The sequence below is a fragment of the Apus apus genome, chromosome 3, assembly GCF_020740795.1.
Source record: "Apus apus isolate bApuApu2 chromosome 3, bApuApu2.pri.cur, whole genome shotgun sequence".
Taxonomy (NCBI): Eukaryota; Metazoa; Chordata; class Aves; order Apodiformes; family Apodidae; genus Apus; species Apus apus.
The window spans coordinates 95116867-95134059 of record NC_067284.1 but is presented as its reverse complement, the minus strand read 5'-3'; the positions used below and the strand labels follow the sequence as shown (position 1 = coordinate 95134059).

The 17193-nt window shown below is 42.7% G+C and overlaps 1 protein-coding gene across 3 annotated transcripts in view; it reads right to left on the bottom strand.

Moving 5' to 3' along the window:
* The window catches only part of LOC127382222 (SAM and SH3 domain-containing protein 1-like), a 555361-nt gene extending 543469 nt beyond the window's left edge, over positions 1–11892 (bottom strand). For 2 of the 3 annotated variants that reach the window (XM_051613541.1, XM_051613538.1), the window contains exon 1: positions 10784–11892. In XM_051613541.1, the coding sequence (XP_051469501.1) occupies positions 10784–11257 (474 nt within the window). In that variant the 5' untranslated portion in view covers positions 11258–11892. The remainder of the gene's footprint in view (positions 1–10783) is intronic. The other variant, XM_051613537.1, reaches the window with a different exon arrangement.
* Between the last annotated feature and the right edge of the window lie 5301 nt (positions 11893–17193).

Genomic DNA, 17193 nt, shown 5'->3' with positions numbered 1-17193 from the left:
TAAGGAAAATAAAGCTCTTGAAATTCCTTCACTACCTTTGCCTTGAATTTAATTCATAATCATTATATGTACAAAGCTATTTCTTATTCAGAAGATTATGTTCATTTCCTTATCCCTGTAGGAAGTGTGCTCAGCACAAAGGAATTTCCGCCTCATTTTCCAAATCTAGATCAATACTATTAGCTATTAAGTCAATTTCAGCCACTGAAAGAGCTATAAAACAAGTTTTAGGAAAACAATTAGTTCTCCTGGACAAACCTGTGCTCCTTCCAAAACCAAAAGCATCACACAGAGAGAGAGGAAGGATATACCGAAACAGTTTATTTCCTGTTAGCCACCATAGGAATTGATTTAATGAAGCCAGTGATTACATAAGCAGTTATTTTTAATATATGCAAGTTTAGAATATAAATTCTCTTTTAAGTAAGTTTCCAGCTCTAAGATTAAACATTTCCTTAGGGGAACATCTCAATCCTTTACAACTACATATATAGGTAAATTAATACCTGCTACCAAAGGCTTATATGAAAACCACACAAATATCTAAGTGATGTAATATTTTCTATTTTATAAACCACACAGCACCCACACAATTGCGTACTTGCTATAGTATCATGACAAGCCAGCTTCAACAAGAGACTCAGACTACATCTAGTTATTATAATCTCTGCTTTCATTGAATATGCATAAAACTTACCTATGACAAGTGGCATTGCAGATTTTCTAACTTCCATTGGAAAAAAGTATCATTAACCAGATCAATCCCATGCAGCACTTCTCATACTTACAGAAGTAAATGAGCACTGAGGCCAAGAACCTAGGAGTACCCAGGGGCAAGCCTGGCTCAGCTGATTTCCTTTACTACCTGATAACAATTAAGTTAGTTCCCTTTCTTTCACTTTGCAGCACATGCATTCCTTTCTATCAAAAATAATAAAATCCTTTTCCCAAGGAATTGTTCCATCAGGACCCAAAGTACAACTGAAAGGAGAATTTTTCAACATGGCTTCAAACACTGAGTTTTTAGACAACAAATCTGAGAAATAAAGTCAACTATTGAGGAGAAATTTGCCATTACCTTTGCTAGGGATACTAATGTTACTTCTTACAGAAACACAAAATGAGTTAAATGTGTTTTCTTTATCTGGTTTAGACATTATTGGCAATGACACATACACGTTATTACTTGTAGTCACTGGCTGCATAATGTCCTTACTATATGTAATTTTTAGAGCTGGACAGAAACCAGCCAGTAGTATTCTTGTCAAACTTCCTCTTGCTCCAACCTACTCCACAAGCTACAGAGCATTATTTTTACCACTGTGTAAATACAAAGTGTATGTGAAAATCCTCTCTCTGAAATACTCTCTTGGAAAAATCTTATTTAGAACTTATCATAGGAAAATACAGTAAGTCTTCCTTACATTAAAATAACAAAGCAGGTGAAATAAAAATTGTTCTATTTCCAGATCACTTGGTATAGTTTCAGTCACACACTTCCTTGTTTTCTGTTTTTCTCCTTTTTTAAAATATCAACACCTTAAGATGAGCAAACTTTCCTGGTCAGTAATTTCCAATTCTCTTTATTAACCCTTAAGTTATTTCAGGTTAGTTTTTTAAAATGGGATTTACTTGTGATGTTGGTCTGATACGAGAGTGAATGTAGACTCAATGGCTGAAATAGTTACTCATTCCTGCTTTTAGGTTGAAATTCTTAGCCTAGGAACTAGCACATGAAGATCTGTGACAGACCCTCTTAAGAACAAATTTGGTTCTTCATGATTCTTTATTCCGGTAGTTTTCATTCCCTAGCCATGGAAAAACCTTTGCTAAACTAATAGCATGATATTTAGGGGGAAACCTTAACTATGAGGTATACAAAAGATCAGAGACGCAATTGTATAAAAATTCTCAATACAGTACAACACAAGCAGTTATTAGTAGAACAGGTTTAAACAAAACTCTAAGAAAAACATTTTGGCAACCACTAAACAATCAGACAAGAGTTCAAAGATGCTGTAGTTAGAAGCTATTATTATAATTGCATGATTAGCACTAAATAATTATGCCAGAAAAGTCTTTCAGTGTTTTTTCATAAACTCATAATTTTCATAATTTTTTACAAGGTTACAACACTTTTTTAACAATACACTCAGTCTTGCTTCAAGAAGACCAAGTCAGTCCCATACATATGTTGGAAACCTGTAATACATTCTCCTTTTCCTAGACTGATCCCATCTTTCTGCCACAGAACTGGGGCTGGAGGAATTTTGGACAACTGCAGCTTGGGGTGGTTTTAAGATTGAAATTTTTAAGATGGAAGTCTAGAGCTTTAGTTTTATGAGAACAACTTGGGCTCAACCACCTGCATTGGTCAGTGGGAAAACAGCTGGGGGCACTGAGCGCAGATCGGAAGACACAGCTTTCTTCTCATCAGACCATGGGGGAGGAGAGAGGATCCAAATTACAGCTTGAGACTCTGGGGCAGAGATGGAATGAAACTCATGAAGGGCTTAGGATGGGATGGGTGGGGTGGGGATCAAGTGAGAAAGGCACAGCATTGTCTTAAGCTGTACAAATGTATCACCTCATCAAGGCTGTCTTTCCACCCAAACGGATCATGGTTAACGTGACTCAACTTTGTTTAGAGAATATGGACTGGGGAGAAAAAAGTTAGGGAGACCTAAGGCAAAAGATGTACATTCTTGGGTGGGAAAGAGATTCCTCTGCCTTGAGGCAGACTTATGGAAGATGATTTAGGAGAAGTCAAGGAATGGGTAGCTCTGCAGTACACAGAGGGCTTTGGGACAGCAAGGCTGGCAGATACGGAGCTTAAGGGACACGAACTTGCTAGTGCAGAAGAGTCACTCCGAGCAAGTGTCTGCACCAATGCAGAACTGGCACCCATTCCTAGTTTTGATTTCTCAGGTTGTTATTGTTTTTTCTTTATGGAAACTTACTATGTTTTTGGTTTATACTGGCTTTTAGCCTCTTCACAGGATGAACAGCCTGTCCCCTGCTCTCAGGCACTGAAATTCTCAATGCCTTTTTCTGCTAATAAAAATATTTCCTTCCATGCATGTAAGAGCATGGCCAAGTGGCCACTTAACTAACTCCAGGAATAAAACAGTACAAATTTTTCTTAGTCCCTGACTGAAAGGTAAGTCTCTATTTCCAGCTTTTTACCTCTTTTCTTAATCACACCAAATTTACTGGGTGGTTTTAGAGGCACAGACATCAGAACTGGACTTAATTTCACCATGAAGTCCCATCTGACATCATATGCAGTGATAACACTACATCTCTGCTTTAGAGTGTGGATCCTCAAACCAAAGCAATTTTTGGGAAAAGAAGAACTTGTGGAAGATACACATTTGCACCCAGTTGTAAGTTTTATTTGCTATGTATTATTGCCATTTATCCCTGATTTTAAGTTACTGAGAGGACAGCTATAAACAACTATGTGTACTTGATTCCAGCCTATAAACATTAGCGGAGATTGCAGGCAATATTTACCCAACATTTATTCTAGCACAAACCTGTAAGATCTATGTTTGTAAGCTTGTCTTGCTGCTGTTTGAGCTGCTAATGTTGATACTTAAAGCACTGAAAAGTTCTGATTTGTTTTGGGTTTTTTTTTTTGCATGTTACTGCTGTAACATTTCTCATCTCATGTCATCCTGTTCTCACCCACCACAACAATTACAGTCGGTAAGCGTGCGCTTGTTAGCTGATTTAAATTTGAACATTTCATGCCAAACCCAACATCAAATGAAATCACTGGCAAAACCCCTGCAGATTCACTGGGAATGAGACCAACTTGGAAGAGCAAGGTTCCCGGGAGAGGCATGCATCACTGTCTCTCACATCCTGCTGAGTTTGTGAGAACCAAGATAAGATACTAACTATTTGAAGGCCCTTCTACTTGTGTTTCATGTGACACACCACTTCTCTCTTGTTTTGCTTTAAGGAAAGTTTTTAACTATCTGCAAGGAACAAACCAAAGAGGCTGGATGAGTCACTGGAGATAGTTTTGGGCCAGCTCAGGCTCGCAGACTGCCAGTGTCAGGGAAGGTTCACCCGATTGTCCCCTTCCTGCTGCATGGCCAGTCCCAAAATAACGTGGCAGTGCTAAACATAGTGCCGCCGTGCTTTCTTAATAAACAACAATGCCTGCTGCGTGTACGAGCCACCACATTTGTCAAGATAAGCACATCAATATGAGATGTCATATTAGCCCAGACAAAGCAATTGAACCAGATAGCTTTGTCAAAGACCAAGCACACAAGCTCATTCAGAGTGACAAAGCAAGACATTTAAAAGTTGAACCTACCAATCAAGTCTTAACTCATTCCATCCTCTCCTGCTTTGGAAGGGTCTCAAACCAGTAAGCAAGCTCCTGTAACTGATATAATAAATTCTTCCCTAATCTACAATAACAATATTCCTGTCACTTCAAAACCCTCTGCTGCACTTTTCAAAATTTCTGTAATAGTTGTTTGTATGTTTCAGATTATACATATAGAGCTATATACCTTAGTGGATAGGTACTACTCATAATGACAGATGCACAGAGGGTAAAATTAACAAGCATAACTAATCGCCATACAGCCAAGATACTTGTTACGTCTTGATCGCTTTTCTGTTACCTACACATAACGAAGTTTACTCTAAAATGTAAGGCAAAGGACAAAGATGCTGTAGTAGTGGGTCTCCATGCGTCGTCTACATTTTTTCATGACTTTAGGCAAATTTTTCACTTTCACATCTGAAATTGAATCACACAGTTGCCCTACGTATTATGGTAAATGTGAGATAATGATACTAGTCATAAACAAAACTAGAAATGGGTTCACAAGATTACTTTGTTGGTGAGAAATTATCTTGATTTCTTTGGTATTCCTCATGCATGGTTGTGTGTGTGGGCTTCATCATCCTACATATGGTGGAGACAGAAGTTCTGGGGGTGGGGGTATCAACAGAAATATTTTCCTTAAAATGTGTTTTCTGCTCGGAAAGACTTATGATCACCAAACCTACTTAAAACAAGACAGTTTTATTGGTGTGTGGGAGTGAAACTGGTAGTTAAGACTTCTGCCACACCACTGGCAGTGTCCCTGTTGAGGTGCAGCACGCACATGAGACCCCACATTATGTGAGAAAATTCAGTTCAGCTTTGCACCACAGAGGTCTGACTAAATCATGTCCTTTAAGGGAAGAAGGAGCCTTCAGGGAACTAGCAAAGGCCAAGCATTTCTCTTTTGCCAGGGAACTGTAAGTTCAGCTTTTCTTTCAAAGTTAGAGCCCAGTGGAGGCCTAAGGAAGGATTCCCTCACAGAGCAGCTGCTCTGCTCCCAGTGCCAGGCTGTGCAGTCCCACAAAGCTCCTCTGAGCTGGGAGCCACATGCTCCCCTCTCCTCTGCCAGCCCCCACCATGACCAGAGCTGAGAAAATACACTGGAGAACTGAGCATGATTGCAGAAAGGGGGTGAAAAGGCTGGGGAGTTGATACTATCCTCTCTCAGGACTCCACTTTTAATATACCCTAATGGGATCTTCCTCCCCTCAAAAGGGAGAGATAATGAAACCCAGGAAGATTTCCATTCAGCATTTCCAGAGGAGTCTGAATACACTTTAAAATATTCAGGAACAATTCAAATGCAAATATGGTACTGTATTATTCATATTCTGCAGCATTTTGCCTTAATGGTCTAATTGGAAGATCTTTTCCAGTTTGTTTTCTGGGAGTGTAATAAACCAAGACTTTCAAACAACTGCCCAGTATATGAGGTGCTATATTTTCTTTAAAAGCAAACAGAGTTATGAAGCCAAGGGTAAATTCAGTGGTTTCTTATATAAAATACCTTTTCACTTCCTGAACATTGCCTGTAGCTTTGCTAATTTATTGCCATGAAAATATTGTTACAACTTAATGCACTAGTACTTTTTGTCAATAGGCAGCTTTCCCCAAGGCATGTTTGAGAACGCTCTGCTAATCAGAGTTGATGCAGTTACTCCAAAGCAGCCAGGTCTTTAGAAAAAGGTTGATGTTTAATTTTAGTATGGGTGAATGTTGACATTTCTTCAAAGCACAATATTTTTAATTCACTGAATTCACCTCTATAGATACCTAAAACGCTGACTACATTATCCAGCCCCAGACTCAGCTTGAACCAGTGTGTTTCAAAGAAATACTGCTCAAAGAAATATTTACCTCTTAACATTTAACTTATATGAAATACTCCTCATTTTGTAGTGACAAAGATTAAACCAAGATTTAATCAGAACCACAAATCTGTGCTATATCATCAGCACAGCACTTGAAAAAATGTGGTTGGGTGTTTAAGCAGCTACTTGGATCTGACTTCTTTTCTACATCTGCTTGAACTCTTGAGATTATGACCTCAAATGCAGCTGAATTTTTAGTATTTGTTTTCAAGCATGCTAATAATTACGAATGGCACAGTGAATGACAATGAGGTCACAAACACATACATATGTCACACTACAGTTTTATTCTCTAATACTGAAAACTACGTGAGGGTAACTTTACTGAGGCTAAGTAAATCATCTTAATTGATGGAGGGGCTTTTAATCTATGTACATTTTCAGTGATTTTTAATGTATTTGCAATTCTGCAGATGAAAAATTGAATAAAGTTCCTCAAGAAACAGGTCAGGTCATTTATTTAAATAAGAAATAGTAATGAAATTCCAGTAAGCTATTAAATGTCACTTAATCTATATTCAAGATAAATAGAATACTTCATTTCTCTTGGCATGTTCCACAACAAGGCACCCAACCAGTCTTTATATTGACAACATTGGTGGCCCTCTGCTTTCCCTACCACAGTGACATTTAGTGACATTATTCCTGTTCAAACCTAGCATGGATGTAACCCATCTGCCAAAGTCAGAAGTGTCTCAGTATGGAAGTAAAGGCTCCACTTCCTCTGATCAGGCTGGTTCAGGTCAGTGCTGCACTTCCTTTCGTTCATCTTCATTGAAATTCAGGGTGGGGGGAGGGCCCTCCTCATTGTGGTTTCCTTCTGCCATCAGACCCATCCACCAAAATTTCTATACAGCAGAACAGTATTAATACTACTCCTAATTTTGTAATTAAGGGCAGAACTGACACAATCAAGGAGAATTTTTTAAAAGCAGGTAGATGTTTTGAGATGACACAGATGTTCCACTTGACTCAGAGAGGTACCACGGGTTCTTGTTTGAAGGGCATTTAAGTCCACCACCTTCACAAAAAGTTTCTTACACACATGCGACTTCTAAGGCTATTAGCCAGCAACAGCAGGCATGAAACTAAAACAGAAGGCATTGACATGGAATAAAAACTGACTTCTGTAGAGTTCTTCCCAGTTACAGTTATATTCCTTGGTTTATACCTGAAAAATATAGAAGATGCAATTTGAGGATGTAAGGCCTTGTTCGAGTTTTTCATGGAAATAATCACGATGGCTTGTGATAATTATCCATATTTAAAGTCACCCACACACATGGCTTCAATTCAAAGTCTGCATGTTTTTAAGAGATTTATATTGAGCTCTGCTAAGTACCTGTTAGTCATTTCTGCTGACTGTAATCAAACTAAGTTAAACTAAATTTAACTGTGCCAATACATTTCTATCCTTCTCACTCTGTTGTTTCACCCTTCATCTGAAAATCCAGCAACAACAATGGAAGGACAAAGCAAAAGGATGCTTTTAACATCTCCACATCCAATATTCATTTTTGATCTTTTGACATGTCTCCAGCTCAGGCAGCTCACAAAAGGCTACAAACAAGGCAGAAGCAGCACTTCCAGTTCTCAGGGATGTTTTCATACAAAACTCCAAAACTGTCTGAAAAATATATAACTGAACAAATAAAGTATTCTTCAGCAAACAAGTAATACATACATACACAAACAAGCATGCTTCTCCATTCATAGGTACTACTTTCCATTCATAGATATTGAGAGGAAAAGACGATGGCATTTCCTGTGTGAGCCATGGATGGAAGTAGGAGACTCAGCAGCTCAGCAGCACCAGAAATGCAAATAGATGTCAAATAGGTCAGTGTCTAGTGCCCTGCTCCAGAACATCCATGTGGCCACCTATAGATGGATGTGAGATAAACAAAATACTTGACAAAAACCTCCAGCTGATTCTTTAATCCTGTGCACAGCAGAGAATACATCAAGTTTCTTTTGACATGCAGAAGTCTGTACACTGCATATTCTACATAAAAACTATAATACAGGTTGCTAAATTTTCTAAAGTTTTCTTGCGTTGTTTTTGTTTTGTTTTGATTTTTTGTGCCCTTTTTTTTTTTAAGAGACAGTGTCATAGTATGGCTTTCTCCCAAATGAAAGCATACAATATTTCAGTTTTCTTGCTCTTAACAGCAACCAATGAATAATATACAGTGACGTGATCTTTTGCTATTCCCTTTAAGCTGTTTTGGGGATGGATTGCTACAGTGGGTGGCATTCAGAATAACATGTTGAGCAACATACACTCAAATCTTGCCAGGTTTATGGTTTCTTACAACACGCTATAATGTGAAGTGATTCACATGGAGGAGATGGGGAAAATTCTTCTATTACTGTAAAAAAAATAAGATGCTATATGCTTTTATCATCCAATGCATTGGCACCACAGGCTGAAATAAAACTAGGCAAGTAGGCTCAGTTCCTCTATTTCAAAATACTACATTTAGATTTAAAGCAATTAAAGCTGAGTGATGCTTTCTGTGTAAAATGAGCTTGCCCTGACAGTTAATCCACCCTATTATCAGACCCATCAAATTAAAATAAGGTGAGCTAAAGAAGAAATCACTGCCAAATATTTGAATTTCCTTGATGTCATATACTGGCATCTTAGGTATTTTACAGTTCTTATGGAGGAGATACAGAAGAGAGACGGTAAAGGACCCACTTGGTAAGATGGAATTGGTGACTATGAACACACACAAAGTTGAAAGGAAGAAGTGAAATGTAGGTATCGATGTGGGTAATGTGCTGCAGCTACACTCATTAGCCAAAACTTTCATAGAAGTTGTTTTATATAAGACATATAATGATAATTTCAGAGGAGTATCAGTCCAATGACGTATCAACTTCAAAGGGAGGAGAAAAAAAAAATCTCTGAAATGATAAAAGTACTTTTTGGAAGATGCTCTACTTAGACTAGATGTTCATGAATGTTTTATTAGATTTGGCGATAGCCCTATCAGATCTAAGACATTTTCTCTGATAATGTCATCAGCTGGATGTTTCAGGAAAAGAGAAAACACTACTATCTCAAAACAGCCAACTGTGTTGTACCAGAGAAGTGACTAGTGGCCCTCTATCCCCAGCTGGAGTCCTGAAATTTACTGTCCTATCAGTCTTACTATCTGCATCTCCACTTTATTATCCAAGTCAGATTTTACTCATTATCCACACATCCAGGTTCCCTGCAGCAGATAATGAATTCCCAATTTTAATTCCACACATTTCTGGAAACTCAGACCTGTAGACTTCCCTGTCACCTTGCCTTCCTACCTTCATAAGCTCTTCAGAGGTAAATATTATCCACAAGTTGAAGGTCAACTGCAATTGCTCAGTCTTTCCAAAAAGTCAGACTTCAAATCATTAAAGAAAATACAGGCATCTTTGGTCATCAAACAACTTTGAAGCACTTCATTCTGAACTCTGAAACAACCATGCATTATAACCCCTTGTTTTCTTTCACAATTCCTTTCCTCCTCCATTGTATCATCCATTTAATTCTACATTTTAATTTATTCTGCATATGATGTTTTCGGCAAGAACCTACATAAGGTTTATACAAAACAATTTCTATCTTTCAAATCACATTAATCTTACGTTTTAACCTTTCAAAAGTCAAGAACTAGGTAAATACTTGGGTTTCATCAAACTCAAATGTACTCTTCTGAGACCTGCACTTTTCTGGTCTTTAAGCAGACCGTGTGTCCTGGATATAAACCAAACTGCGCTGATGAATAGTTTCAACGTTTACCAGGCACTACCATCCTCCAGTAACAGAAAGAGTACTCAGGCAACAGAAAGAGTTGTTCCTCCAGCCAGGTTACCACTTGCTTCATGAGCCTTTTCACCAATTGACACTAATGTATTACCTTCAACAAAAGATGAGAGAGAAGCCATCACTCTCCAACACAATTGAAACGTTTCGCAAAAAAAGAAAAAAAACACAAAACCAAACAAAACCCCAAACCATTCAGATCATTCTGTCAATTTCTGCCTTCACACCCCAATCAGACTGGACTAAAAGAACAGGTTAATGCCAAAAAAACAACAAACAATACCAAACCAAACCAAAAAACCCAGGCGAAACCAAACCAAAACACAGCATAACACTGCACCACCCTGTAAGTCCACATCAGGCCAACAAGCGTTGATGGATCTGACCTACTTTGGCCCCACTTCACACCTGGCTGGTGCAAAGTCCTGCCTGTATTTCCATCAAAAAATGCCACAAGCACAGCTGAGACACCAAGCGCCAGTGCACGGCAGAGGCGGGACCACCACTCATCTCTTGGCTGATGCCACCACGTTTCCCTCTGAAAACGCCACAAGCACAGCTGAAACACGGAGCACCCGAGCATGGCAGAGGTGGAACCAGGCTCTGCCAGACCCCTCATCTCCAGGAGGATGCCACCCAACCCTTGCCTGTGGGAGCACTTGTCCCACTGCCACCACTGCCGCACCGCACCTGGGAACCACAGCCCCTCGCGGGGCAGGGGCCGGGCAGGGACCCTCTTACCTTGTTGGAGTAGGGGGGTTTGCTCAGGTTGATGCCGTCGCGGATGAGCTTGTCCCGGATCATGATCTTCAGCTTCAGCCTGGGGTAGGCCACCAGCCCCCCGCCACCGGCCGCCCCCCGCCGCCCGCCCGGGCGCTGCCGGGGGGCCGCCCCCCGCCGGGCCTCCTCCTGCCCGCCCGGCCGGCGGGGGCAGCGCCCGGTGTCGGGGGGAGCCGGCCGCGGGGGCGGCGGCGGCGGCTGCGGCTCCAGGGTGAAGTACAGCCCCGCCGCCGCCTCGTCCGTCTCCTTCAGCCGCCGCACGGCTTCGTGGATCCGGCGCCGGTGGTGGGGCACGACAACGCCGATGGCATCCAGGTCCGGGTTCCCGATCTGTTTGCAGACCTCCAGGTCGTCGTAACCATTATCGACGAAGGACTCCGCGTACTGGGAGAGCTGCAGGGTCTTCAGCCACTCGTAGACTATGTTGGTGCACATAGTGACTCCAAAATAATAAGGACTGCAACTTTCAGCACCGAAGCCAGCCTCCCCCTTTCCACTCCTCGCCAAGGGAAATAAAAACACAAAACAAAAACTGCAACTAAAAGGACTCAAAATCAAGGTCAAGATAGCAACATCCACCAGGAAAAAAATTGTAAAGATCCTTAAAGGAGATCAGCAGGACATCGCAAGCACTGCTGAACGAAACCCTCCTCCTTATTCCTCTTTCCGATTTCCTACCGCCAAGTACCGCCGCTTTCTGCCACCGGGGAAGGGAGGCTCGGACTAGAGAGAAGCAAAATGTAAGGGTGCATCCCTTACAATCCCAAGACGCTGCTGCACAGCATCCACCCACTTTCTCTGGAAGTAATTCGCAGTCGCTGCCTTTTTTTCTCCCCCCCCTTCTTCCTTTCAGTGATAGTTTCTGTTTCTGTCTCACCTTCCTGCGCTCCGTGGCGTGATGAATCTGTTTGCTATGTGTAGCTGCTTTGGTACAGGATCATGTTGGCGGAAAACCGAGCGCGGCTCCCGCACCCTCGCCCAGCGCAGGCAGGGGTGCCAGTGGGCAGTGCCCTCCCTTCCCGTGCTTCTCCCGGCAGCGGGTGCACACGGCGGCTTCTGCTTTCCTTTTAAACGGGTCCTTTCAGATTAGGAGGAAAAAAAGAAGATGGGGGGGGAAAAAAATAAATAAAAAAGATAAGGATCCCGCTCACTTTTCCGAGTTACTTTCCCAGCTCCCCTCCAGCCCTGGGATGACGGCTAGAGGCTCTTCCCCGGCAACCCCTCCAGGAACTGCTTTCCAGCTGCGCTTTCTCCGCGCCGATGCCGGCCGTGCCCTCCGGCCCCTCCGGGGCACGCAGCCCGGCGCCCGGCGCACAACTTTCCCTGCTTCCCCCCGGCCCTGCCGCCGCTGCCCGCAGCCGCCCTCGGGAGGAGGCAGCCGGCGCTCCGTGCATCCTCCGGCGGTGCGGCTTGTCTCGGCGGCGAGGAGCTGATGTGCGGCAGGTCACGGGCGCTGCCGCCTGCCCCCACCCCGGCTGCTGGAGGTGCTCTCCCCCCTGCCCGTGGTACCCCGGAGGGTGCTCCCCTCCCGGGTCCGCCTTCCTCCCCTACCCCTGACGCGCCGCCAGCAGATTTCCTCCGGCTCCTCCCGCTGCTCCGGTGCTGCTTCTCCCCGCTCCTCCTCCGCGCCCGTCAACCTCCTGCCAGCCCCTGCCCCCCGCTACACCCCAGGCCTTCCCAACTTTCCCCACTGCCGGCCCGCGTTCCCTGCCGCCGGTCGCCCTGCTGTCCGGCCCGGCGGGGGCCAGGCAGCTCGGGCAGGAGCGGCTGAGCGCTGCCTCCGCTCCGCAGGCTGCCCGACGGGCTTGCCAGTCCCCGTTCCACCCGGCAGGAGAGCGGTACCGCGCAAGGGGGCAGGGCCCGGGGAGCTGACCCCCAGCGCCCTTGGCACAGCCGGACCGACGGCGGCGGCGGCGACTCGCCCGCGGGGACACCGAGCCCCTTTCGCGGCTGAAGGACGAGCCTTCCGGGGAGAGGGGGGCGCGGGGCTGCCGGCAGGAGCGAGCCTCTCGCCGCGTCCCCGGGCCGCGCTGAGCAAGGCGGCAGGCGCTGCCCCGCTCTCCCACCCGCCGCCGCGGGCTGCCCGAGGTCGGCGGAGGCGCCGCACGCTGCGCGGCCCGTAAGGCCGGGCTGGCAGCGCCCCCGCCAGGCCGCCGCGGGAAGCGCCGCCACACCCGGCCCGGCGGTGGCAGGGCGAGGGGCCGGGGCTCCGCTCTCCCCCTGCCGACCCCCGCGGGGCCAGGCGTGGACCCCGCTGCCGCTTTGATTTAAACCAGGTTGAAACTTGATTGCTTAGGAAAAATCACTCACCCTCCGCCCGCCCTTCCGCCCGCTTCGGGCCGGCCCTGCCTGCCGGGTCTCCTCAGAAGCAGCAGGGGCTGGAGCCCGGGCAGCCTGACGTGGGGTGGGGGGAGATTGGGACGCGCGGTGGGAGCGCCCACCCCGCAGCATCCCACTGCTAGGAGCAGGTGTGCCGGAGCAGGAACGCCCTCCCTTTTGTGTATTTGTTGGGGTTTATTGGTAAGAAGTTTCCCAGATGAACTTTATTTTAGCAGATGGGCCCGTGTTTGTCCTCGGTACTTCACGGCAGATCACCGCAGGGCTGTGTAGCGTAGCAGCCGCATTGCCGTGAAAAGCAATATACTGCAAGGTGTTTTGAAAAGGTCAGATACAAGCAGTTAAAATGCAGCCTTTGAGTACGAAGCCTAGAGATCAGAAAGGGAGAAAAGAGGAAAAGCATTTTGTTCCATTTAAAATCTGCTTCCGACCCTCTTCTTTTTCTGTATCTTGCTGTCTTTCCAGGCCACATAGTATTTCAAATCCACTTCTCAGGACAGAGATGGAGATTGAAGCTTCAATTATCTTCTCTTCACAGACCTGGTGAAAGACTGACAATGCCAAGACAAGTTACTAAGAAGGTTCTGTGAACTGAAGCTGCAACTGACAGTAAGAGACAGGAAAAACTGACTGGTACAGCCCATACTAATTTGGCTTGTTGACAGTACATACAGAACTATGTAATTTTTGTGTGTGCATTTTAGAAGAGTTCTGGAAGGCTTTTAAGGTATTCAATGTTATGATTCAGACATGCTTGCAAAACTGCTAGTCTCCCACCTGTAAAAGGAAAAGATCTTAGCTTTCGAAGAGACAGCAGGAGGAGAAGAGGTACATCTCCACAGGAGCACAGAGTTTGGCAGCACAACATTTCACAGCATTGTGAAACTCTTCCTGCTTCTGTTTGGCATTTTAATTTCACAAAATGAGTTCAACTGGTGGCAAATACAGCAAAGTTTTGCGTGACTTTGAAATACAAAAATAAACAACAACTAAAAATAAAATGTTATGTCCATCTTTAAAAAAAAAAAAATACAATCAGCAGTCTAGGCAACCAAAGATCAGTCCACTTCTCCTCAGCAGATAATAAGGGTGGGAAGATGCATTAGAAGCCAGACAGACTACACTGGATTGCTATGTTGCCACTGCTGTGTAACTGCACACATATGGAGAGCATGTATGGAAGTGTTGGCTGTGAAGTTGCCAGCAGAGTTTGTACATGTAAGCATTTTGGTAGTGGAAGGTAAGGATCAGATTTTTGCACTTAAGGGTAGCTTCCAGCAAAATGGATAGAAGTAATTTCTAACTTGTATTCAGAAGAATCAAGTCCAGATGAGATGCATGGCAGAAAGAAAACCCCGTATTTTTCCTGTTGCTTGTTTTCTGCTCTGTAAGCTTTGCAGGCCCACTATGAGAAAAGACTGAGATGCCTGGCAGGTTTCACAATGTCAGGCTATATTATTCACATAATAAAACACAAATGTGATTGATACTACCTAAAAGGACATAGCACAACAATGTCAGTTTCACTTAGCAAATGTAAAGGATATGTTAATGTTTTGAAGCATACACTGATGTAGTTGATGGTTGAAACAAAGCTAGACAAGAACACAAATATTTAGAAGAGTAATCCCACAGTGGATGAATGAGAGGAAGACTCTGAAATGAAGTTGTTCAGCTAGAAAAGGAAACAGTCACACACAGTGAGGGAGTACTATGTGCTGCGATGGATGGGTGCAAGGCAATACTTCTCTACTTTTCTGAAAAAACAGAAGCAGATTCTCAAATACTTTTCTAGGTTTTCCACTAGGACACAAGTTGAGAAAGTCACTAGAATGACTAGAACTGCTTGTACACAGTGGCAAAAATTTGCAGAATCAGGCTATAAATTCAGGTAAATACAGCTATTTATACTTCTGTGTAAAATGTTGCAATTATTTGACTGTACCTGGAGTACAGAATGACAGAGTACATTGACAAAGTTCCACAGAAAGCAATGATGATGGTGAGAGAAGGTTTGAAAATATCCTGTGTCTTATCTAAAGTGTTAATCATAATGAATGTATAACAAACTCAGCATCTAAAGGAAGAGTTGTTCATGTAAACTGCAGAGAAAAGTTTGTTTATAAAACTTAGAAGTTTAGTGCACATCATGTCAACTCCAGTGAGCTGTCCTAACTCTAATGAATAGTACTGACTGTTAAGTATTCTGGAGGCTGACTTTTCCTCATTAAAAAAAAATATAAATCATTATTTTAATTATTCTTTTGGAGAAGAATAGGGAAATTTATATTGGAAATGACCCCTGGGGGTCAGCCAGTCCTATACCCTGCTCAATGCAGGGCTGATAGCAAACTCGAATCAGGCTGCAGCTGAGTTTACCCAGCTGACTTTTGAAAATTTGCAGGGATGGAGATTCCTCAGCTTCTTTTGGTGGTCTCTTCCAGCAATGTTCCACTCTCACCATGAAGAACTTCTTCCTCTGTCTAGTCAAACCAGTTGCTACCTTTGTCTCATGGCCTTTTGCTGAGCACTTCTAAGAGGGGTTTGGCTCTGTCTCTCTATAGTTTTCTCCATATATAGTGAAAGACTACCTTTTGGTTCCCTTTGCCTTCTCATCTCTAGGCCAAACAAACTAAATTCTCCTAGCCTGTCCTAATATTTTGTTAGCAGACAGAAATTTGAAAATATGATGTTTGAGGGGTATGAAGGTTTATCCTTTATCAGGGAAAAAAAACAACAACAAGCAAACAAACAAAACAAAGAAAGGACACTAATGAGAACATTGCAATAAGGAATTTAAATGAAAATTAAGTGTAAAAATATAATTGTTTTTTTAAAAAAAAGCACTCAGTACTTTATATAAACAAACCAATGTTTTAATTTTAAAGGAAACTTTAAAATATACAAAACCATGACCCCCTACCCTAAATTGACTCACTGTATTTTAGTTTGTAATATTTTAATGCTCACTGAGACTATCTAACTGGGAGTGTAGAAGATGTAGCTGATTTAACATTTGTTTATTCTCTGTCATGAAGAGAAAATTATTTTGGATTTGAGTACATTTGAAAAAGAGCAGCTACTTTGTTTACTGTGGTGCTCCTTTCGCATTAAAAATTTACAGGCATTAATTTGAGATCAAGATAGAAGTTCACTTTCTAAATGCAACAGAGAAACAAATTTAATAGAAATGGGAATAAATGGGAATAAATATCCAAACCAAGGATGCTCTTTTCCTCAGACCAAGTTTTGTAACCAGAATTCAGTCTAAAAATGTATCCTTTTTTCCTCAGGAACAGAAGGAGAGGGTATAAGTGCTAAACATCTTTCATGGAGTCGCCAATTCTCTATCCACCAGTCAGCCTCTAACAGATATTTTTGTATATCAGTCTCAATGAGAAGCTAAAGCTGACGTGCACAAGTACTAGCTTCTTGGCCTTTTATGGCAAAGACTCTATCCTGAAAGAAAACAAAATTATCCTAAAACAAACAAGAAATTTACATTTTATCCCTAGAAATATATTGTGACTGCGGTTTTACCAAGTGCTGGCAGACATGTTTTTCATAAAGAAATTATTCCCTACAATAATTCAAGGTGGACTTGTCTTTGCAAACTTAAAACACTGACCAACTCTCATTACTATTGGCTTTGAGCCAGAAGATAACAGCAGTATGGTCTGTAAGCCATTGAATTTTACCTGTACTCAAAACATTTTTCTTCACATAGAATGCTCTTTAAATTAACTGTTTATTGCAGATAAATATAAGAAGAAATTCTACATTTTTACTAGTAGTTATGTTCTCGCTACTATTTAAGTTGTGGAAGTCTCTAGAAATACCAACTGAGTATCAGGACAGTGGGTAGAAAACTCATGAATATTTACATCCTCACAAGTTACAATCTAGCATGTCCATGAAATACTGTCTTGGAATCACAATGAAGAAAAAGCTGAAAACTTTGCTCACTTGGACATTTACTCTGAGCTTCTGTCTCCTTTATTCTATGAACTTCCACATACTTCTCTGAATCAAGA